Source organism: Oncorhynchus mykiss, chromosome 12 (assembly GCF_013265735.2).
Source record: "Oncorhynchus mykiss isolate Arlee chromosome 12, USDA_OmykA_1.1, whole genome shotgun sequence".
In the NCBI taxonomy this organism is placed as follows: domain Eukaryota; kingdom Metazoa; phylum Chordata; class Actinopteri; order Salmoniformes; family Salmonidae; genus Oncorhynchus; species Oncorhynchus mykiss.
Window position 1 is genome coordinate 33725221 of NC_048576.1, and position 25113 is coordinate 33750333.

A 25113-nucleotide genomic window follows, 5' to 3' on the forward strand; every position below is an offset into this window, starting at 1 on the left:
CTGTTGTGAAACTGCATTTATAACACAATGCTACGTGCGCAATTGAAGGCCCAGTAGTGGTGTGTGGGGAAAATCACTGGGGAAGCAAAGCCAGCAAAAAAAGCCATATTACAACCTGTGTGTTGTGATAATTGTGTGTTTGCTTTATAACCTGTTAGTTCATATGCCTCGTGACCGTGATTTATAGGCCTAAGGCCGAGTAAATATGTGACGGAATAAGAAATTAAACCACACCTTCTGTTTCATCAAAAATCCAGAGGGCAACATCTGTCCGGTGAAGTCCACAAAGCATATTACATGTAACAAACAGTTACATGACCAACAGCATGGGCAAGCAATGTTTCCAACATTGTCGGACTACTAAACAACTATTGATTTAGAACCACAGAGTTAACACAAGTCACAAAGAAAACAGGAGCTGCCACCACTTTTCCAGCACCATTTCAACATCATCATCTATCCACATCGACGGGACAGTAATGGAGAAGGTGGAAAGTTTTACGTTCCTCGGCGTACACATCACGGACAAACTGAAATGGTCCACACACACAGACAGTGTGGTGAAGAAGGCGCAACAGCTTTTACAGATGCACAAACGAGTGCATCCTGTCGGGCTGTATCACAGCCAGGTACGGCAACTGCTCCGCCCACAACCGCAAGGCTCTCCAGAGGGTAGTACGGCCTGCCCAACGCATTACTGGGGGCAAACTACCTGCCCTCCAGAACACCTACAGCACCCGATGTCACAGGAAGGCCAAAAAGATCATCAAGGACAACAACCACTCGAGCCACTGCCTGTTAACCCCGCTATCATCCAGAAGGCGAGGTCAGTACAGGTGCATCAAAGCTGGGACCGAGAGAATGAAAAACAGCTTCTATCTCAAGGCCATCAGACTGTTAAACTTCAATCACTAACAGAGTGGCTTCTGCCAACATACAAACTCAAATCTCTGGCCACTTATGTAATAAATGGATTTAATAAAGAATCACCAGTGACTTTAAATAACGCCACTTTAATAATGTCTACATATTCTACATTACTCATCTCATATATATATATACTGTATTCTATACCATCTGTATTCTATAACATCGTGCGGCGGCCATCGCTCTTCCATGTATTTATATGTCCATATTCTTAGTCATCGCTTTTTGTGTGTATAAGGTAGCCGTTGTGAATTTGTTATATTACTTGTTAGATATTACTGCAGTGTTGGTTCTAAAAGCATAAGCATTTCGCTACACTCGCATTAACATCTTCTAACCATGTGTATGTGACCAATAAAATGTTATTTGCTCTAATGCAGTGACAACTAAAGAATACCAAAAACTATTTGGTCCAATTAACGTAAGGTAAATATGATGTGGCTGTCCATGGTACTGATTTGTGTGTGTGCATGCAGGCGTGCAAGTAGAAAAAACATGTTGACTCACCCTACTCATAGAGAAACGCCAATGCCATCTTCCTCTCTCATGTTGCCGAAACGGTCTATGACTCTTGTAATAATGTACACAATTTTAGTTTTTGTTGTCCTAGACTACCTGGATAAAATGCTTGTTAGCTAGTCTAACTTCCTGTCATGGGCAACAATGAGCTAGCTAGTTAACATTCACTTACTAGTTAAATCTAGCTAAATGATGAACTTCCATTATCTCAGGCAAGGGCACAATGTATGAATTTATAGTTGTATCAGAATCACCGTTATAATCATAGTCCAAATCCCTATCTCCATCCATGGCTAATTCAGGAAAGGGTCCAGATGACAGATGACAACGACACAACTGTCAATTACATTTTGCTTTTGATGCGATAGGTGTGAAACCAAATCCAAACGGGCTTCCCTTGACACTTTTTTTTTGGTGAGCAAGGACCATTCACAGTTGAGCTCACTCAGTTTAGCTCAATGCTGATTGGCTATTATTTTAGATATTTTTTTTTATTAAGGGAGGCCAAATGCTCACTGACTTACCTTGCTATGGGCAGCATCCATATATACACGCCACCGCAAAGGCCAAAACTCCTTTCAAAATACATTTGCCACAACTGCTTTCCAAAGTGTTTTCCCGCGATTGCATTTAGAAATGTTCTGCGTAGACTGCTTGTCAGAATACATTTTTCCCCCCTATGGCTCTCCCAACTTGAATGCATCTCGAGAGGAATATTACTCTCGCATAGAACACACAACAACAATCCGATGAGGTAAATAGGTCAACTATTCTACTATGGGGCGGTCTGATTTTGTTTTAATAACAACATTACATTGCAAAAATAGTAGCACTGGAAAGTTACATCCTGAGTGATAAAGTACAGGCTTTGAATGACTTTGCCAGCAGCTACAGTACCCTACACACCTCTGTCTGAGTTGAGCCCTGCTGTGGTGCACATTATAGACTATTTCATTCCCTTCCCTGAACATCATTTTCAGCAACAATCATGCATGTTAGTTCAGTGCACACAACGTAACAGAGAAAATTAATTACTTGAGAATATATTTAGTAGAACAGACAAGCCTTAGGCTGTCATCTCCAAACCCCCCCCTCACGCATCCCCCAGATAGTTTAATTGCAGATTTTTAAACGACCTCTCCAAAATCTGTATGACAAAAATCTGTCACAGTGACGGAGAACTTTAACCCCTGCAAATGGCACCCTATTTCCTGCCTTTGACCAAGACCCATAGCCTGACAGTGGTAAAGTTGGGTTCCACTATTTGCTGCAGTGGAACACAGTGTGCCATGTAGAACCCACAGAAGGAAGAAGTGAAAGTCTGGGGGTAAAGGACTGACATTGAGAAAAGGGCCAGTCAGTATGTTCCTCTACTGCTAAATAAGGCCTAACCCACACATCCACCGCCACGGGTTTGTCAACTGTCTGTCATCGCACTTGTCCTATTGAATACTCAAACAGTATTCCACTGTTATATTCCACCATGTTCTAGAGCTGCCAAGAGCTGTCTATAGCAAATGACAGGCACATTATGACAGGAAACGATAATCACTCACTCATTCTGCCAAGAAACTTACAACCAGACTTTCAACCCTGACATCTTACTCTTAAATATGTGTCATAAAAGTATTGGCAAGTGTCCTGAGCCTCCAGAGAAACAGACCAGGTACAGAAGAACACAAAGTAGGGACTCACTCAGACTCAGAGCCAGTCCTTTCCACTTGGACTTCAAACAACAAGACGCATGGCACAGTGCAGTGTGCTCACTTAGGCAAAATACTGGCCAGGGCCTGGCTTGTGGCTTCGGTGCCAACAGAGTGACCAAGCAATCAATGCAGTCAGTGAGTGTGCCCACTTTGGCAACATATTGGCTTGCCCTTGGCTTGTGGGCTATGGTGCCAACAGTGGAACTGGCTTGTGGGCTACTATGGTGCCAAGTGCCAACAGCGTAGCAACAATTCAATCCCAAACCAGAGCGCAGACCCCTAAAGGGCTGACCGTTAACTGACTGTAACCTAACCATAACCCCCAAAAGCAGCACGGTCATCTGCAGGTTTCTGTTGTCTGGTCAGGGGCCAGGGTAACACATTAGTCACAGCCCATTCATGGTCATTTCCACAACCACTTCTCATAATACAACTCACTGGGATACTGCTGGCTGCTGTAGTAGGGGACACATGCATGGGAGCCAAACTGGGCTTCCCTCATGCTTGTCGTGTCCCATTTCAACTCTAAAGCTGCACAACTTTACAGAGACCATAGTGGTAGGATGTCAGCAGGAGGGCTGGCTGGGGTTTGGGAACAGTGTGGGAGAGGTGTGGAATGGTTAAGAGATGTATTCACACAAACACACACACACACACACACACACACACACACACACACACACACACACACACACACACACACACACACACACACACACACACACAGTAGGCCTCCCAGGGATGGGTGAGATCCTGTGGTGAGAGGGGTTGGGGTGTGGGAAGGAAGAGGGGTTGGGGTGTGGGGAGGAAGAGGGAATGGGGGTGGGGTCTGAGGGAGGGATGGGCTCAGTGATTTATCCATGTCGGCTGGCCACATTACCTCATCTGAGTCCCATCCACGCATCTCTACCCCGTCACCACCCCCCAAGTCGTAATGACACCAGCCTCCACATTTAATCTCTAACCCCCCACAGAGAGAGAGAGAGTGAGAGAGAGAGACAGAGAGAGACAGAGACAGAGACAGAGACAGAGACAGAGAGAGAACTGCAAAAACATATACATGACCAAATAGAAATCTTCGAATCAACTATTAATAGTCCAGAACTCACTGGATTCACCAATTACATTGAATGAACTACTGGACAAAATACAAACCCTCCAACCCAAAAAGGCCTGTGGTGTTGATATTATCCTAAATGGAATGATAAAATATACAGTCCGCAAATTCCAATTGGCTATACTTAAACTCTAACATTAGCTCTGGCATCTTCCCTAATATATGGAACCAAGGACTGATCACCCCAATCTACAAAGTTGGAGACAAATTTTACCCCAATAACTACCGTGGGATATGCGTCAACAGCAACCTTGAGAAAATCCTCTGCATTATCATTAACAGCAGACTCATATCTCCTCAGCGAAAACAATGTACTGAGCAAATGTCAAATTGGCTTTTTACCAAATGCACGCAGAGCAGAATTAGGCCGATACCCGCTAATTATCAAAATACAGAGCTATTCAAAATTCTACAACCACCAAAAGGAAGCAATTCCCAAACTTTCCATAACAAATCCATCACCTGAAACTGGAGTCCCCTAAGCTAGCTGGTCCTGGGGCTCTGTTCACGAACACAAACAGACCCCACAGAGCCCCAGGACAACAACACAATTTGACCATATCATAAGAAAACAAAAAAATAATGACTTGACACATTGGATATAATTAACAAATAAAAATAGGCAGACTAGCTATTTGGCCTTAAACAGACTGTACACAGTGGCAGAATTCCGGACCACTGTGACTGACACGAAATTAAGGAAAGCTTTGAAAGCTATGTACAGATTCACTGAGTATAGCTTTGCTATTGAGAAAGGCAGACCTGGCTCTCAAGAGAAGACAGGCTATGTGCACACTTCTCACAAAATGAGGTGGAAACTGAGATGCATTTCCTAACCTCCTTCCAAATGTATGACCATATTAGAGACACATATTTCCCTCAGATTACACAGACCCACAGATAATTTGAAAACAAATCCAAATTTTGATAAACTCCCATATCTATTGGGTGAAATACCAAAGTGTGCAATCATATCAGCAATATGTGTGACCTTTTGCCACAAGAAGGCGGTGGAGTTGTAATCTACTGTAGAGATAGCCTGCAGAGTTCTGTCATACTTATCCAGGTCTGTGCCCAAACAATTCAAGCTTCTACTTTTAAAAATCCACCTTTCCAGAAATAAGTCTCTCACTGTTGCCGCTTGTTATAGATCCCCTTCAGCCCCCAGCTGTGCCCTGGACACCATATGTGAATTGATTGCCCCCCATCTATCTTCAGAGTTCGTACTGTTAAGTGACCTAAACTGAACACCCCGGCTGTCTTACAATCTAAACTACATACCCTCAATCTCACACAAATTATCAAGGAACCTACCAGGTACAACCCTAAATCCGTAACCATGGGCACCTTCATAGATATCATCCTGACCAACTTGCCCTCTAAATACACCTCTGCTGTCTTCAACCAGGATCTCAGCGTTAATTGCCTCATTGCCTGTGTGCGTAATGGGTCCGCGGTCAAACGACCACCCGTCATCACTGTCAACCGCTCGCTAAAACACTTCAGCGAGCAGGCCTTTCTAATTGACCCAGTGCGGGTATTCTGGAAGGATATTGACCTCATCCCATCAGTCGAGGATGCCTGGTTACTATTTAAAAAGTGCTTTCCTCTCCATCTTAAATAAGCATTCCCCACTCAAAAAATGTAGAACTAAGAACAGATATAGCCCATGGTTCACCCCAGACTTGACTAGCACAAAAACATCCTGTGGCATTCTGCATTAGCATCAAATAGCCCCTGCGATATGCAACTTTTCAGGGAAGTCAGGAACCAACATACTCAGTCAGTTAGTAAAGCTAAGGCTAGCTTTCAACAGACATTTGCATCCTGTAGCACAAATTCCAAAAAGTTTTGGGACACTGTAAAATCCATGGAGAATAAGAGCACCTCCTCCCAGCTGCCCTCTACACTGAGGCTAGGAAACTGTCACCACCGATAAATCTACGATAATCGATCATTTCAAAAAGCATTTCTCTACAGCTGGCCTTGCTTTCCATCTGGCTGGCCTTGCCCCCCCCCCCCCCCCTCGTTTTCTCCTTCACCCAAATCCAGACAGCTGATGTTCTGAAAGAGCTACAAAATCTGGATCCCTACAAATCAGCTGGGCTCGACAATCTGGACCCTCCCTAAAATGATCCGCCGAAATTGTTGCAACCCCTATTACAAGCCTATTCAACTTCTCTTTCGTATCGTCTGAGATCCCCAAAGATTGGAAAGCTGCCACGTTCATCCCCCTCTTCAAAGGAGGAGAGACTCTAGACCCAAACTGTTATAGACCTACAGTTGAAGTCGGAAGTTTACATACACTTAGGATGGAGTCATAAAAACGCGTTTTTCAACCACTCCACAAATTTCTTGTTAACAAACTATAGTTTTGGCAAGTCGGACAGGCCATCTACTTTGTGCATGACACAAGTAATTTTTCCAACAATTGTTTACAGACAGATTATTTCACTTATAATTCACTGTATCACAATTCCAGTGGGTCAGAAGTTTACATACACTAAGTTGACTGTGCCTTTGAACAGCTTGGAAAATTACAGAAAATGATGTCATGGCTTTAGAAGCTTCTTATAGGCTAATTGACATCATTTGAGTTAATTGGAGTTATACGTTATATGTGGATGTATTTCAAGGCCTACCTTCAAACTCAGTGCTTCTTGTCTTGACATCATGGGAAAATCAAAAGAAATCAGCCAGGACCTCAGAAAATAAATTGTAGACCTCCACAAATCTGGTTCATCCTTGGGAGCAATTTCCAAACGCCCGAAGGTACCAGGTTCATCTGTACAAACAATAGTATGCAAGTATAAACACCATGGGACCACGCTGTGGTGCGAAAAACGCAAATCAATCCTAGAACAACAGCAAAGGACCTTGTGAAGATGCTGGAGAAAACAGGAACAAAAATATATCCACAGTAAAAGGAGTCCTATGTCGACATGACCTGAAAGGCTCAGCAAGGAAGAAGCCACTGTTCCAAAACCACCATAAAAAAAATCCAGACTACGGTTTGCAACTGCACATGGGGACAAAGATCGTACTTTTTGGAGAAATGTCGTCTGGTCTGAAACAAAAATAGAACTGCTTGGCCATAATGACCATTGTTATGGAGGAAAAAGCGGGAGGCTTGCAAGCCGAAGAACACCATCCCAACTGTGAAGCACGGGGGTGGCAGCTTGTAAACCAACGATTAAGGTTATATCCAGGAGACAAGACCAAGATTTATACCACGACATTGGTCCCAAGATCCACCCCCAGAACCAGTGAGTTGAGACCACGAGGTCATTAGATCAAGAATCCATGGGCCCTTTCTTCAATTGTAAGAAACTTATGTAGAGCAAACTTGAGTACAGTCCCACCAATCCCATCACCTGGTGATATTGGTAGGGGTGTGACTTAAGACACATTCATATTAGGGGTCCCGAGTGGCGCAGCGGTCTAAGGTACTGCATCTCAGTGCTTAGACCGTTCGAATCCAGGCTGTATGACAACCGTCTGTGATTGGGAGTCCCATAGGGTAGTGCACAATTGGCCCAGCGTTGTCCGGCTTTGGCCGGTGTAGGCCGTCATTGTAAATAAGAATTTGTTCTTAACTGACTTTTCTAGTTAAATAAAGGTTAAATCAAAAATATATACAGTATTTTTAATTTAATGTGTGTTTTGGTAGTGACAAAAGGTGGGACAGCATATTTTTTGAGAAATATGTTTAAAAAGAAATAAAACCATTGAAATACAGTCTACTTGTCTAATTAATGTAATAATATAGAACAACAAGATGTTAATAATAGTATAAAGAAATTGCTTTATTTTCAAACATGAAGTCAGGGTTTGGGACAGCCAACCCTCAATAGAAATAGGTGATGACTTCGTACTATATTAATTAACAATATGTTGGTTATTGAATTGGATTGAATTAAGTCTTTTTTGGGGGGGGGACAGCAATTTACACCACTTCTGTAGAATTCCGCATTTCCATGCAGTTTAAGACCATCCCAGATTCATGCTAACCAAATGAACTACTGCCTGTGCTAGGATTTTCTCAGCTCCTCTGGTTGGTTCAAACTATCAGGTCTGGTCTGGTTGGGTTTGGCCTCCTGTGGTAGCCGTGATTCTGCCATTCCAGAAGGGTTACACACTGACGAACCCCACTCTGGTCTAGCATGGCTTCTTTCCTCTGAGGGGGACTGGCTGTGTGGCTTTCTTTCACAGTGAGAGGCTGTTGTGTTTGGTGTTAACAATGCTCCTGTTCCTTCTCTGTCCAGTTAAGGAGAGGCTGGTAGACATACTCAGCCACATGCCTCAGATGACTGAGTTGTGAGATTGAAATTGTTGCGAGTGTGATTCAGCAGTTCTAAAACACACACACACACTAAACTAGTGTTCTTATTTACTCATCTCTCTGGCATGCCACTTGGGTCTATAGGAGTAAGTCACAAGATGTTTTCCCAAGCAGCAGACTCAAGCTAGACACCCAAAAGACTGCAAGTGCGCTAGTCCAATGTCACTTTGATCGTACCTGCATCGTTCACCAGCAGCCCCAAACATCTAAAGAACAAGCTACAAACCAGCCAAAACAAGCCAACCTGTGCTGAGCAGCAATGAATGAATGAATGAATGAACAGATGAATGAAGACATTTGTGCCTCTTGTTTACGCCCTTCAGAAACACACACGCTTTTGTGCCCGGTTTTCCATTGAGGCTTACTACCGTTTGGTTGGACAATAGCCCCCAGAGCAGCTGTGGCACACATTAACCCTGAAACTGCCACCACCTCCGGGGGCGTGAAACGCCTGATCAGACCAGCACAGTCATGTCAGTTTTATAATGCCGTAACTAATGCAGCTTTTTAGTAGGTTCGGATCAAAGACCAGATTCAGTTCTATAAAGCCCACTACTACGCAGCTCAAAATAAATACAGTAGGCCAATTGCTTCAAATTGACTTAGATCCATTTGAATTGAACTAAAGATCTATTTCAAATGTGCCAATGGATGAAGTGACATTGAAAATGATTGTGAAGTCAGGTGACAGGAAGGTTTACAAAGGGGTTTGAACATGATCTTGGTGTGTCACTACAGCACAAAGGCAACAAACAAAGCACCAGTTCTGACACCAGAAAATAGATGGACAGCCACAGGTTTCCTCTGCCACCTTTGACACGGAGAGTAAGCATGCAAACGTGCGCGCGCTCACACACACACAGACACGCACCTGTCAGAGCACTCCCCCTCCACCACAAGTATGTGTGTGTCTGTGTAGCCCTCCCACTCCTATTTAATTAACCCCCCCCCCCCCCCCGCCACTCATCCACTACTAAGATGTGGTTTCAGTGAGCCGGCAGATAGCAGACACAGGGCCGTGACTCACAGCTCACTGACACAAAGATCCAGGGGCTGTGTAAAGGGGCTCTATCGTGTTGCACTGTGTTCTGACGTGTTTGGAGGGTTGGCCAGCGGTCAGCCACCTGGCCCCTGCCCTGACTATAGGCAGGTATGTACAGATAACTTGTCAGCCACAGAGCGACACCACTACTGCACTGCCTTAAGTTACACTGAGTCTCTGGGACTGGACAACAACTGGTGTGTGTGTGTGTATGTGCGTGCGTGTGTGTGTTTCACAGGAAGTGTCAGTGTGGTTGTAATGGAGTCTGGTCATGTGAACTTTGTTTCTCTGGATGAATGTGAATAACTGCGTACATAGTCATCAAAACTTGTAATGCCGAGCAGACACTACACAACTTTTAAAATCCTAACGTCGCTGAGCCTCTCCCATTAAAACGACCGTCTTTCCTGACGTTTTTTGTCTTGCCAACGTAGTGGTGTGCACACTAAACGATGTGGCACAGACAGGGGGTCACACACTACAAGATTCTTCACTTGGTCATGAGGATTCTCGATACCACGCTGTCTCACAAAAACAAGGATGTGATTAGATAGCTAGAACGAGCTGTGGCTCAAAGCAGCATCAAACGTTTTCAGTCAGATATCCACGTTTGCCATACAGAGGTGAAATACCTTACCAATACATTTTGAATTGAATAACATTGTGTGTAAAGAGCTTGTCAGAGCTGTAACGATGTGACACTTCGGCAAGTACAAATGTAGTCGTCGCTCCTGTTCGAGAGTCTACACACATTCTGGGTCGATGAGATAAAACGTAATCTCACTGGCTTCTTCTCTGGCGAGCTCTCATTGGCTATTGCTGATCACCGTTCTCAAATGTTGTCGTTGCATATCTCACACTACAAGAGCATTGCAGATTGTGCCGATAAAATCAAACATGTTTGACAATTTTGGGACGTCTGGACGGGATCGGTAGTCCTCAGATTGCGTCTCTGACCCCCTGGAGATTTTGCCTCCGATCTCAAAAACTTGTTTGGGGAGCTAAATCAGGGCACAAATTGCGTATTGTACACCAGGCTTAACTAGACAATAGTCCAGCACTGATACAACTGAGTGGAAAGATACTGCAGATCTTGGTTGGCGTGATCTGAGACAGTTGTCGTTCATTTCAGCTGTGTTGGTCATCATAATTACCAACAGTAAAACTTAATTTCAGGGGAAATCTGTATATGCTATGCAAACCTTTCGACAACGTGTAATTTAGACAATCCTACGCGAGGCTGGATATAGAAAACTACAGAATGTATCCTTTAGTTAGCCAATCCATTGGGTTACTTCTGAAAGATAAGACGATGGTAAATCACACTGCTTAGACAAGCTACAAAACAAGTGTTTTTATTATCCCATGTACTGATAGCATTTTCTGGAGGTTTAGCTGCCATTATGGTGATAGTCATAAAGAGCGCGCACACACAGGTCGTTCCCACGAAATGAGTGCCTTTTGCGTCCCTTTGATAAGTAGAAATTGTGCACCAAAGCTTGCTGTAATTGAAGTGCCCTTTAATATAGACCACATGGATAATTGAATAAAGTGCCCCTAGCGCAGCATTTTGACATGTCCCTTTGTGCACCCTCGGTGACTTCCAGGAAGATTTGAATCCACTTAATCCCAAAATGTCTCCAAGTTTCCCCATCATTATAACACCTCAGTTATTTTTTTTGCTTCAACAAAGTCATTTCTGGAAATTAATATTGATTTCATGTGATTAGTGATTCTGTCCCTCATGTTCAGGTCAACCCTGAACTCTCATTTTAATGTGGTGAAACTATTCTTTAAAAAAATGAGATGTTCTAAAGAAATATTAGACATCGAACAGTCTAACCATAGTGTAAAAGCGAGTTTTACTCCTTTTGGCCATGTTCTGGTGTTTTGTGTTGGAAAAGTGAACGGGTCAAACATAACATGTAAGCCACAGACAGACAGGCTAGAAATGTTTTAACAATTATTTATTTTTTGTGAAGCTACTTTAAAAATTGCCCCTCCCTGTTGCACACAACAAACTTTTATTCCCCCTGTCATATGGGGATTTATGGCTGTTTAAAGATGAAATCGTCAACCCTGTTACTTTATTTGGCATTTAATAGTATTACTACAGTATTTTTTAAATTTAACATCGAGATGGGAAAACTTGTTTTTATGAAGTTGAACACGTGCTCTTCATGACAGATTGTTAAAATGAGGTGAAATCAAGTTACACTACTCACAAGGCACCCAATTGGTGGAATGACCCCCCCCCCAAACACACACATACACAAAAAGGACTAGTCTCAGAAATAACGGCGAGAGGGTGGGTGGGATTGGGACTACCCTGGCCTGGTTGCGTTTATCCAAACACAAATGTGTTAGACTTGGAATATAACGGTTTTTTGAATACATTGTTGCTGTTGATTTACTGTTAATCACAGCAATTTTCTAAGCTGCCCATAATTACTTAATGACAACAGCCATTACTGAATGCAATTTAATGGTGGATGACTCAAATGAGCTCTCATCAAAACTATTTACAGCTTCGCCTAGATTTCCCCAAGTCTCAGTCATCCATTCCAGGCCCATTAAAACTAGATTTAAATGGTATACTGACACATCGTCCGTGGTTGACACTAGAAAACACACAACAGAATCTTCCATGATTTAGGAGGACATCACAAACACACACAAAAACTGCTCTGGATGCTGTGACGAGAGGGCAATCCCTCATAGTCTTCATCATCATCATCATCGTAGTTGCTGATGGGCTCAGGTATAGTACAAAGACGTAGATCTGTCTGTAGGATGTGTGTATTCTGGAACCTAAAGCCCCTGGGAGTGGAGACTGTTGTGTCCGAGATCCAGCTATTGGGGAACCACGCCTCAGCAAGTCACAGCGACTCTCACCCTCCCCCTTCCTTCATCCCTGCCTCCCCTTCTCACGTGGCCTGGCACAGGGAGAGACAGAGACTCCCCACCCCACCCCAGGCCCCTGCTGTGAGAGCTGTGCCCGCTGTGTGGGTGGAGGGGTAGAGAGTGTTGGTAAAGAGGAGACAGGCTGGAAATAAAGGCCTGTGTTGCCGGAGCAGATGGGCCAGAAGCAGGAGTGCTGAGTCATGTGTCTGAGCTGAAACTAAACACATACACACACTAGGAGAACTATAGTCATCACAGCCTCTCTGCCTAACCTTGAAATCGGATCTACCCTCTGGTTTTGAGATGCATTGACAACTCTATTGTTTTCAAGAGCAGTTACCCTCTCCCTCTAAGCAGCTTGGTGAATCATGAGTCCACTCCAACCGAAGGCAGAAGAGGTGTGTGTGTGTGTGTGTGTGTGTGTGCATGTGTGTGTTTCTCCAACAGCCAGTCGTGTCCATGTACACTACCGTTCAAAAGGTTTGAAAGAAATGCGCCTTTTTTGTCCATTAAAATAACATCAAATTGATCAGAAATACAGTGTAGACAATGTTGTAAATGACTATTGTAGCTGGAAACGGCAGATTTTTTAAATGTAATATCTACATAGGCGTTCAGAGGCCCATTATCAGCAACCATCACTCCTGTGTTCCAATGGCACGTTGTGTTAGCTAATCCAAGTTTATAATTTTAAAAGGCTAATTGATCACTAGAAAACCCTTTCGCAATTATGTTAGCACAGCTGAAAACTGTTGTCCTGATTAAAAAAGCAATCAAACTGGCCTTCTTTAGACTAGTTGAGTATCTGGAGCTATCTGGAGCATCAGCATTTGTGGGTTCGATTACAGGCTCAAAATGGCCAGACACAAAGAACTTTCTTCTGAAACGCATCAGTCTATTCTTGTTCTGAGTAATGAAGACTATTCCATTGTGAGAAATTGCCAAGAAACTGAGGATCTCGTACAACGCTGCATACTTCTCCCTTCACAGAACAGTGCAAACTGTCTCTAACCAGAATAGAAAGAGGAGTGGGAGGCCCCGATGCACAACTGAGCAAGAGGACAAGTACATTAGTGTCTCTAGTTTGAGAAACAGACGCCTCACAAGTCCTCAATTGGCAGCTTCATTAAATAGTACCCGCAAAACACCAGTCTCAAAGTCAACAGTGAAGAGGTGACTCTGGGATGCTGGCCTTCTAGGCAGCGCTGCAAAGAAAAAGCCATATGTCAGAGGGGCCAATAAAAATAAAATATTAAGATGGGCAAAAGAACACAGACACGGGACAGAGGAAGATTGGAAAAAACTGTTATGGACAGACTAATCTAAGTTTGAGGTGTTCGGATCACAAAGAAGAACATTTGTGAGATCCAGAAATAAATGAAAAGATGCTTGACGCCATCTGTCAGTGCATGGTGGAGGCAATGTGATGGTCTGGGGGTGCTTTGATGGTGGTAAAGTGGGAGATTTGTACAGGGTAAAAGAGATCTTGAAGAAGGAAGGCGATCACTCATTTTGCAACGCCATGCCATACCCTGTGGACAGCGCTTAATTGGAGCCAGTTTCCTCCTACAACAGGACAATGATCCAAAGCACAGCTCCAAACTATGCACAAACTATTTAGGGAAGCAGTCAGCTGGTATTCTGTTTATAATGGAGTGGCCAGCACAGTCACTGGATCTCATCCCTATTGAGCTGTTGTGGGAGCAGCTTGACTGTATGGTATGTAAGAAGTGCCCATCAAGCCAATCCAACTTGTGGGAGGTGCTTCAGGAAGCATGGGGTAAAATCTCTTCAGATTACCTCAACAAATTGACAACTAGAATGCCAAAAGGTCTGCAAGGCTGTAATTGCTGCAAATGGAGGATTCTTTGACGAAAACAAAGTTTGAAGGACACAATTGTTAATTCAATTGACAAACATTATTTATAACCTTGTCAGCGTCTTGACTATATTTCCTATTCATTTTGCGACTCATTTCATGTATGTATTCATGGAAAACAAAGACATTTCTAAGCGACCCCAATATTTTGAATGGTAGTGTATACTCATTCTCTCCCAGTCTCACTGTGACACAAACACAAAAGGAGACAAGTGCAGCAATTGCCAATGTCAGTGAGCAGGAGTCTCCATCCACTTCACTGTCCGAGTGAGTCAGTCAGGATTGACTCTACCTCCCTATGCTGGGTGCTGATGGTATTACATACTACCCGAATATATGGAATCAGCAGTGTTCAGGAGAATGCAACATTCTGTACATTTCAGACAGTGATGACTAAAGTCACTAAAAAAGACAACCTTCTATAACACACACACACATATATATCTCACTCCACTATGTCAGACAAAGGAAGTGAAAGTCACATGACAATACTCATGTAGTGAAATAGTCACATGCTTGCTGACACCAGAGTAGTGAATGAATGTGTCACATGATGACACTCAGTCACAGGACGCCTCATAAGCAGAGCCCTTTATGTCCACAGGAAGCTCTGGTTGATGACCTCTCAGTGACTTCCTATAGGAATGCTATAACTCCAATGGTCTTATGCTGCATTCACGTGCTAGTCGGAACTAGGAAACTCCGAATTGTCATACTTATAAACTCGTAGAAACATGAGCTCTGAGTATCCCACTTGAAAGTATCATAATCAACCAATATGAAGCTTTATGCAAATAACTTTCATAAATTTTAGGCCCAAGTTTCCAATAGCATGTGAACGCAGCATTACCTCCTAAAGGAGAGAATGCCCAGCAAACTGGGAACCTTTCCAGGACATTAGCTAGGATTCCCATTAAATTCTACTTAGTGTTTAAAATTTTCTGCTAACATTCAATAAAATGTTGTGGACACATCTGTAACAACCACCACAGAACATTCCCCAAAAGTGTTCAGGTAATAAGACAATGTACCAGTAATGTTTTCCCAGCAAACCAAAATTGGTTCTGTGAAAGTTCCTACAACATTTGATAGGTTGCAGCAAATATTCTCATAACACAAAAATTGTCCAGTTGTGCTGATGATTTTACAATGTTTGTTTAAAACATTCGCCTGATGTTCTTTAAAAAGTTTGCAGAATGTTTCATTAGGTTGTGGAAACAGTCTGGTGGAAACATTGTGGGGACATCACAAAATATATGTCCCAAAACACAAAAATGGTTCAGTTATTCGGATGATTCTACAATGTTTCTTTTAAAGTGCAAAAAAAACATTCACCTGATGTTGCAAAAACATTCCAAGAACACATTTAATCTGTTCTTTAAAAGGTTCCCAGAATGTTTTAGGTTGTGTTTTTTATTTTTTTAGTGTTCCCAAAACACTAAAAAACTGTCCAGTTGTACTGACATTCAGATAATCTTTATATCAGGGTGCAAAAAACATTGCTTTGATGTTGCAAGAATGTTGACGTCACAGCCTTTCAGAGTTCTTTAAAGGTTCCCAGAACATTTTATTAGGTTGTGGGAACAGTGTGGATACATTACAAGAGATACAGTGCATTCGGAAAGTATTCAGATTCTAAAATGGGCTAAATCGTTTTTTCCCCTCATCAATCTACACACAAAACCCCATAATGACAAAGCAAAAACAGTTTTTTTGACATTTTTGCAAAAAAATAAATAATTAAATACTAAAACTGAAATATCACATTTACATAAGTTTCAGACCCTTTACTCAGTAATTTGTTGAAGCATCGTTTGGAGTGACTACAGTATCAAGTCTTCTTGAGTATGACGCTTCAAGCTTGGCACACCTGTATTTGGGGAGTTTCTCCCATTCTTTTTTGGTACTCTTCCCCAGATCTGTGCCTCGACACAAATCCTGTCTCGGAGCACTACACACAATTCCTTCGACCTCATGGCTTGGTTTCTGCTTGGTAATGTCAACTGTGGGACCTTATATAGACAGGTGTGAGCCTTTCCAAATCATGTCCAATCAATTTACCACAGGTGGACTCCAATCAACTTGTAGAAACATCTCAAGGATGATCAATGTAAAGAGGATGCACCTGAGCTCAATTTCAAGTCTCATATCAAAGGGTCTGAATACTTATTTAAATAAGGTATTTGTTTTGTCATTATGGGGTATTGTGTGTAGATCAATGATTTTATTTATTTAATCCATTTTAGAATAAGGCTGTTACGTAACAAAAATTTGGAAATAGTCAAGGGGTCTGAATACTTTCCGAATGCATTATAGGTTCCCAAAACACAAAATATGCTCAGTTGTGATGACTTTATTAAAAATGTTGAAGTTGCACAGGACATGTTGAAATAATATTATTGTGATATTTGTAAAGGTTGCACAGAACATTCCCACAATGTTGCGTAATGTTCCACAATTTCCAAATAAGTCAGTTATGACGTTCATAGCATATCTGTTTTAGGTTTAACATAATATTCCATTGATGTTCATTTTACCTTGTCTTGGAAATCCTTAGAACAATTCAAGAACATTTTGAAAATGTTATATTTAAGTTTGTCCTAATATTACCACAACATTCTCAGCATGCAAATGTGTAGCTCTTCAAAGCATAAGAATGCAAATTGGAACACATCCACATTATGTTTCTCTCCAGATTTAATGGCAATTTGCATTTGAGGACTGTATTATAGGCCCACTAGAAGGTGATATAGACACACTTGCCATTTTAATTTCATTATACAAACACAAACATATTTTTTACACTTAAAATACAGTGTTACTAGTACACAGTATTACTAGTACACAGTATATGAAGAGGATGGGAACATTTTGTCCTGATTTGGGGGTCGAATATGGTCAAAAAAACACAATAGCATTGTTATCGCCTGGTAATGCAGAGGATTAATGATCTGACTGTAGAGTTGAAGATTTCAGGTTCAATCCCACCAATTCCTTAACCATGTTTCTGTAAAAAAAAAAATATATATATATATATATATATATATATATATATATATATGTTTAAGGTGGGGGGAATGAGGCTCAGACATAATCAACCAAAAATAAAGAATGTCTTTATTTCGTCCAGATTTATAAATCCAGTCAGAAATGCAGAATTTAAATAAAACTGTTCAACCATAAAAAACACACCCAATGGAAGTCCTACTTTGAAAAGCTTAATATTGTCCCGTCTTATTTTTCACTCCGGACCGCTGCTCCCGAGTGGCACAGTGGTCTGTAGTGACGCCTCAGTGCTTGAGGCATCACTACAGACACCCTGGTTCGATTCCAGGCTGTATCACAACTGGCCGTGATAGGGAGTCCCATAAGGCGCCCAATTGGCCTAGCGTCGTCCGCGTTTGGCCGGTGTAGGCCGTCATTGTAAATAAGAATTTGTTCTTAACTGACTTGCCTAGTTAAATAAAGGTTAAATCATTTTTCATGATCTGAAAAGCAAAAGTGATCCAAGATCAGCACTCGTAGTCTTGGATACCTTGTAAATATGAGCCCAGATGTACGCAGCATATAAAGAGGATGGGTGAATAACCCAGTTACCATTATTTCCCCGGGTCAGATATGTCTAAGAAGACAAAAAAGGATGCATGGAATTCCTGATTTCATACTGCCATGGCTATATAGTGAAAAAAACAAGAGCATTCCTGGTGGTGCAGAGGATAAAAAAAACCTGGCATGTGAACCAAACCAAGCAGATTGTCAACTTTTGAAGTGTAAAAAAATATAGTTGTGTTTGTATGATTAAATGCTGTTCAAATGTCCTATGAATTAAAATGCCATGTGTCTCTATATCACCTTCAAATGTGAATCAAAAATCAAATCAAATTTATTTATATAGCCCTTCGTACATCAGCTGATATCTCAAAGTGCTGAACAGAAAACCAGCCTAAAACCCCAAACAGCAAGCAATGCAGGTGTAGAAGCACGGTGGCTAGGAAAAACCCCCTGGACGTCCATTAAACGTGGAGAGAAATATAATGAGGATGTATTCCAATCTGCTTTAAGGAGCTACACATTTGCATGCTGAGAATGTTGTGGTAATATAAGGTAAAAATTAAATCTATAATTTTCTAAATGGTCTTGACATGTTTCTGAGGACCTCCAAGACAAGATAAAATGTATATTGAATATGTCAAACCTAAAATAAATAGGCTATGAACGTCATGACTTATCTGTAAATTGTGGAACATTGTGGGAATGTTCTGTGGGAATATTCGTGCAACATCCCAGACAACTCCCATGAATTAATATAATATTCCTGGAACCTTTAAAGAAGTTAGACCAGGTGTTCTGACAACATTCTTACATTATAGGAATGTCATCACAACTGAGCATATTTTGTGTTTTGGGAACCTCTCTCATCATACACACACAATGTTCCCACAGCCTAATGAAACATTATTGGCACCTCTAAAGAACAGACTAAATGTTATTCTGGGAACATCCGTGTGACATCAGGTGTTTTTTGCACCCTAAATAAATATTGTAGAATCATCTGCACAACTGGACAGTTTTTGTGTTTCGGAAACATATCTTTTGTGATGTGCCCACAATATTCTCACCAGACTGTTCCCACACCCTAATGAAACATTCTGGGAACCTTTGAAGAACAGATGACATTTGTTTGAGGAACATTCTTGCAACATTAGGCAAATGTTTTATACAAACATTCTAGAATTATCATCAACGGGACAGTTTATGTGTTATGAGTACATTTGCATGACCTAACCAATTTTGGTTTGCTGGGTGAGCTTGTTTAACATCGCAGCCAACAGTGCAGGCGACTGTCGACTGAGTGATCTGCAATGTACCTTGCATCATAAATACCTACTCATTATTATTTGTAGATCAATCAGTCACAATTTACCCATGATACATTACAGTTTTGATCCTCTCGAACATGGCCAGTACAGCTACATACATTGCATGCAGCGTCTGACTCACATTCACTGACAAATGTCGCCATCTACTGCTCACAGAAGGTAAGGGGCATGGGTTCACAGTGAACCCCCTCAACCCAAGCAGGAAAGCTGCATCAACCATTGTGAAGAAGAAGGACCGTATCTAGAAAGAGGAAACAAGTCACGTTGACAAGAAAGCGGTGAATTGGGGAAGCATAAACAGTGTGCGAGCTTTCCGGTTCTTTACAAGTATTCTTTATTAGCCCAGCACCTACATTTTTAAGGATGTGCGTATGACCACAAACATTTCTATAAACAAGTCGCTGCAACCATCAAACATTGCAAAAATCATTACAAACATTCATATGGTTTCCTGTAGTAGTGAGCATTTCCTGTAGAAGTGAACATGGACAAGATAGATTAGAGAAGGAGCAGTGTTCTAACCATACATCTATGGTTCTACTGAGGCCTCTGTGGGTAGGGGAGCACAAACTCACAATGACTCAATTCAGCCCCTGCAACAGCCCCCATCAATCCAGCTGTCTCAATCAGCTCCACATTCAAAAGCAGGAAACTTGAACGGATTCCTCAAACAGCACTGAAAATCTACTGATCCATCAATAAGGCCATAAGATGGCGACGTCCTCCTTTGAAACAGACAGGCGTCTTGGAAAGTAAGTCAGGTCACCCAACAAAAATTTGAATATAAAAAATGTCTCAAATGACATTTGAGTGTGCTCTCCATGACACAGAATGGAGGACAGTTTCCAGTTCAGCTCCACTGGGCGATGCAATGGGACTGTGACTGCGCTGCTCCCAAATGACAGATGGGTGGCTAAGTGTTAATAATGCTCTCAGAACAAATGTAAAGACTACCAGATGTTTGGGAGCCCAGATCTTGAGCCAGCCAGCCCCCATTTTTCCGCTCCGCACTGCTGCTCAAAACAGGGAGAGGAGGGAGTGAAGAGGGTGGAATGAAAGAGAAAAGAGAGAAAGAGAGAGAGAGAGAGAAAAGAGAGGGAGAGCAGAGGTGGAAAGAGAAATAAATGGGAGGGAGGGACAGAGAAAGAAAAAAGAGAGCGATAAGAAAAAGAGAAAAAGGGAGGTAAGAGGTTGGCTATCCTTGCATGCACTCAGTCAGCGGGGTCATTGAGTGCGCTCATTATTTCTTGGACTGCCTGTCAAAACACTACTGCTACCCGCCTTTCCGCCACAGTGTGTGCCTATTCACTGAGGGAAACTTAACAACACAGTGTTCTACACACACACGCACACACCTAACACACAAATGCATGCAGTGATGCACGCCAGCACGCATGCACACAAAAACACACACTACCCTCTGAGACACAGGGAATCTCCTTGAACTTTTAGCGATGTTCCAACTTCCTATTACAACTCTCTTAGCAGTAACTCACAAAACATCAATACCGAGTCTGAGACAGACATACGCAGTGGGACTGACTAAGTAACATCATACAAACAGGATATTTCAACCTGAGAAGTAACGAGGATTTGGATGGTATATGAAAGTGTTTATAGGCTAGCTGCAATCTGAGCCTCAGCAGGCATTTCTATGGTATGAAATTGTCGTACGGCTCTCTCTATTTGAATATGAAATGCATTTGCATGGTATATAACAGTGTTCTGAGGCTATCTCTGACCATTGTGGAAATGTGTAGTTGCATGGTAAATGAGAGTTCTTACCAGGTACAGGAGGAAGGTGTGCATGCCAGTCCCCAGTCCCACAGAGGACAGGTTACCCAAGCCTGCCCAGTAGGCACACCACATGAAGCTCTTCAACATGTGCTGCACACAGGGGACAGACACACAGACAGAGAGACAGCGCCAGCTTCACTGAAGACAGAGAGACAGTCAGCCATGGGAGACTCAGGCAGAGTGAGAGAAAAACGAAGTAGGAGAGACAGTAGGAGGTTGAGCGTGTGCACTGTGTGCACCCTACTCTGTTCTAGAGAAAGGAGGGAGGGCCAAGAGTGAGAGAAGGTAAACAAGGCAGAAAGTGAAAGTGCGCCACAGAAAGAGAGGGGGAGCAGTGGAGAGAGGGTGAGAGAGAGAGAGTGAGGGAGGGAGAGGGGCAGAGAGGGTGAGAGACGGCAAATGAGAGAGTGAGGGAGATAGAGAGGGGCAGAGAGGGTGAGAGACGGCAAATGAGAGAGTGAGGGAGGGAGAGAGGGGCAGAGAAGGTGAGAGACGGCAAATGAGAGAGTGAAGGAGGGAGAGAGGGTCAGAGATGGTGAGAGAGGGCAAGTGAGAGAGAGAAAGAGAGGCAGAGAGAGCAAAAGTGAGAGAATATCAGTTAGTGCCTGCTGTTGAGAGTTTTAGAGGACAAGCCCATAGGGTAGGAGTGTTCAGATTCAGAACAACACAGACAAAAAGAAGAGCAGAATAATTGTTCTTCTACAAGGAAGTCAGCTCTTGCACAACTCTCTCTCTTCCCCCACCCATCTCTCCCTCCATCCCTCACTCCATTGATAGTACACTATATAGACCAAACACCACCTCGAGCATGGGCAAACGGGTTGTTTTCAGGAAGAGCCAGTGATGTTGTAGATTACGGGAACACTGTGGAGTTTTTTTGGCACCGAACTCATTTCCCAGAAAACCCAAGTGAACACAGGAAAAAAATATATACATGATAAGCACCAGCAGCGTCTCTCATGGCCTATTAAAAAGTCTGGGTGGGAAGTGCCAGCCATGTCCAATTGTTTTCAGGGTTACCAAGAATTAATGACGTAACACATTAGGACTAGAGTTTAGGAGTTTAACATGGACTATAATATATTTGGTGCTACAGTTTTAAAGCAATTCTGTCTGGGTCTCTGGAGACACTTTTACTGTGGTATATTAGCTGTTCATTTGGTAAGATCTGTGTGTGTGTAATCAGTACTTTAGCTGTTCATGTGGTACAGCTAATGTACTGATTAAATAGGGAATGTGGTAAATAGGGCATGTGGTAAATAGGGCATGCGGTAAATAGGGCAGGTGGTAAATAGGGCCGGTGGTGAATAGGGCAGGTGGTAAATAGGGCCGGTGGTGAATAGGGCAGGTGTTAAATAGGGCCGGTGGTAAATAGGGCCGGTGGTAAATAGGGCCGGTGGTAAATAGGGCAGGTGGTAAATAGGGCCGGTGGTAAATAGGGTCGGTGGTAAATAGGGCATGCGATAAATAGGGCAGGTGGTAAATAGGGCATGCAGTAAATAGGGCATGTGGTAAATAGGGCAGGTGGTAAATAGGGCATGCGGTAAATAGGGCAGGTGGTAAATAGGGCAGGTGGTGAATAGGGCAGGTGTTAAATAGGGCCGGTGGTAAATAGGGCCGGTGGTAAATAGGGCCGGTGGTAAATAGGGAAGGTGTTAAATAGGGCCGGTGGTAAATAGGGTCGGTGGTAAATAGGGCATGCGATAAATAGGGCAGGTGGTAAATAGGGCATGCAGTAAATAGGGCATGTGGTAAATAGGGCAGGTGTTAAATAGGGCATGCGGTAAATAGGGCAGGTGGTAAATAGGGCATGCGATAAATAGGGCAGGTGGTAAATAGGGCATGCGGTAAATAGGGCATGCGGTAAATAGGGCAGGTGGTAAATAGGGCATGCGGTAAATAGGGCAGGTGGTAAATAGTGCAGGTGGTAAATAGGGCATGGGGTAAATAGGGCAGGTGGTAAATAGGGCATGCGATAAATAGGGCAGGTGGTAAATAGGGCATGCGGTAAATAGGGCATGCGGTAAATAGGGCATGCGGTAAACAGGGCATGCGGTAAACAGGGCAGGTGGTAAATAGGGCATGCGATAAATAGGGCAGGTGGTAAATAGGGCATGCGATAAATAGGGCAGGTGGTAAATAGGGCATGCGGTAAATAGGGCATGCGGTAAATAGGGACGGTGGTAAATAGGGCATGCGATAAATAGGGCCGATGGTAAATAGGGCCGGTGGTAAATAGGGCCGGTGGTAAATAGGGCAGGTGGTAAATAGGGCCGGTGGTAAATAGGGCCGGTGGTAAATATGGCAGGTGGTAAATAGGGCCGGTGGTAAATAGGGCATGCGATAAATAGAGCAGGTGGTAAATAGGGCATGCGATAAATAGGGCATGCGATAAATAGGGCAGGTGGTAAATAGGGCATGCAATAAATAGGGCATGCGATAAATAGGGCAGGTGGTAAATAGGGCCGGTGGTAAATAGGGCATGCGATAAATAGGGCATGCGATAAATAGGGCATGCGATAAATAGGGCCGGTGGTAAATAGGGCCGGTGGTAAATAGGGCTGGTGGTAAATAGGGCAGGTGGTAAATAGGGCCGGTGGTAAATAGGGCAGGTGGTAAATAGGGCCGGTGGTAAATAGGGCATTCGATAAATAGGGCATGCAATAAATAGGGCATGCGATAAATAGGGCAGGGGGTAAATAGGGCATGCGGTAAATAGGGCATGCGGTAAATAGGGCATGCGGTAAATAGGGCAGGTGGTAAATAGAGCATGCGGTAAATAGGGCAGGTGGTAAATAGGGCATGCGATAAACAGGGCAGGTGGTAAATAGGGCATGCGGTAAATAGGGCATGCGGTAAATAGGGCATGCGATAAATAGGGCCGGTGGTAAATAGGGCCGGCGGTAAATAGGGCCGGTGGTAAATAGGGCCGGTGGTAAATAGGGCCGGTGGTAAATAGGGCCGGTAGTAAATAGGGTAGGTGGTAAATAGGGCCGGTGGTAAATAGGGCCGGTGGTAAATAGGGCCGGTGGTAAATAGGGCAGGTGGTAAATAGGGCTGGTGTTAAATAGGGCATGCGATAAATAGGGCAGGTGGTAAATAGGGCATGCGATAAATAGGGCAGGTGGTAAATAGGGCATGCGGTAAATAGGGCAGGCGGTAAATAGGGCATGCGGTAAACAGGGCAGGTGGTAAATAGGGCATGCGGTAAATAGGGCAGGTGGTAAATAGGGCATGCGATAAATAGGGCATGCGATAAATAGGGCCGGTGGTAAATAGGGCCGGTGGTAAATTGGGCTGGTGGTAAATAGGGCAGGTGGTAAATTGGGCCGATGGTAAATAGGGCAGGTGGTAAATAGGGCATGCGATAAATAGGGCATGCAATAAATAGGGCATGCGATAAATAGGGCAGGGGGTAAATAGGGCATGCGGCTAAATAGGGCATGCGGTAAATAGGGCAGGTGGTAAATAGGGCATGCGGTAAATAGGGCAGGTGGTAAATAGGGCATGCAATAAATAGGGCAGGTGGTAAATAGGGCATGCGGTAAATAGGGCGTGCGGTAAGTAGGGCAGGTGGTAAATAGGGCATGCGGTAAATAGTGCAGGTGGTAAATAGGGCATGCGGTAAATAGGGCAGGTGGTAAATAGGGCATGCGATAAATAGGGCAGGTGGTAAATAGGGCATGCGGTAAATAGGGCATGCGGTAAATAGGGCAGGTGGTAAATAGGGCATGCGGTAAATAGGGCAGGTGGTAAATAGGGCATGTGATAAATAGGGCAGGTGGTAAATAGGGCATGCGGTAAATAGGGCATGCGGTAAATAGGGCCGGTGGTAAATAGGGCATGCGATAAATAGGGCCGGCGATAAATAGGGCCGGCGGTAAATAGGGCCGGTGGTAAATAGGGCCGGTGGTAAATAGGGCAGGTGGTAAATAGGGCCGGTGGTAAATAGCGCCGGTGGTAAATAGGGCCGGTAGTAAATAGGGCAGGTGGTAAATAG

The 25113-nt window shown here is 43.2% G+C and overlaps 1 protein-coding gene across 2 annotated transcripts in view; it reads right to left on the bottom strand.

Annotated features, from left to right (window-relative positions):
• Positions 1–21495, bottom strand: part of LOC110537479 (vacuole membrane protein 1-like) — a 37388-nt gene extending 15893 nt beyond the window's left edge. The window contains exons 1-2 of one of the 2 annotated variants that reach the window (XR_002475633.2): positions 21102–21495; positions 17513–20329 (exon numbers count right to left, since the gene is read on the bottom strand). Coding sequence is in view for 1 of the 2 variants with exons in the window: in XM_036937419.1 (XP_036793314.1) it covers positions 21102–21200 (99 nt within the window). In the remaining variant the exon portion in view is untranslated. Of the gene's footprint in view, positions 1–17512; positions 20330–21101 lie in introns of those variants that run through there. The other variant, XM_036937419.1, reaches the window with a different exon arrangement.
• Positions 21496–25113: the final 3618 nt, after the last annotated feature.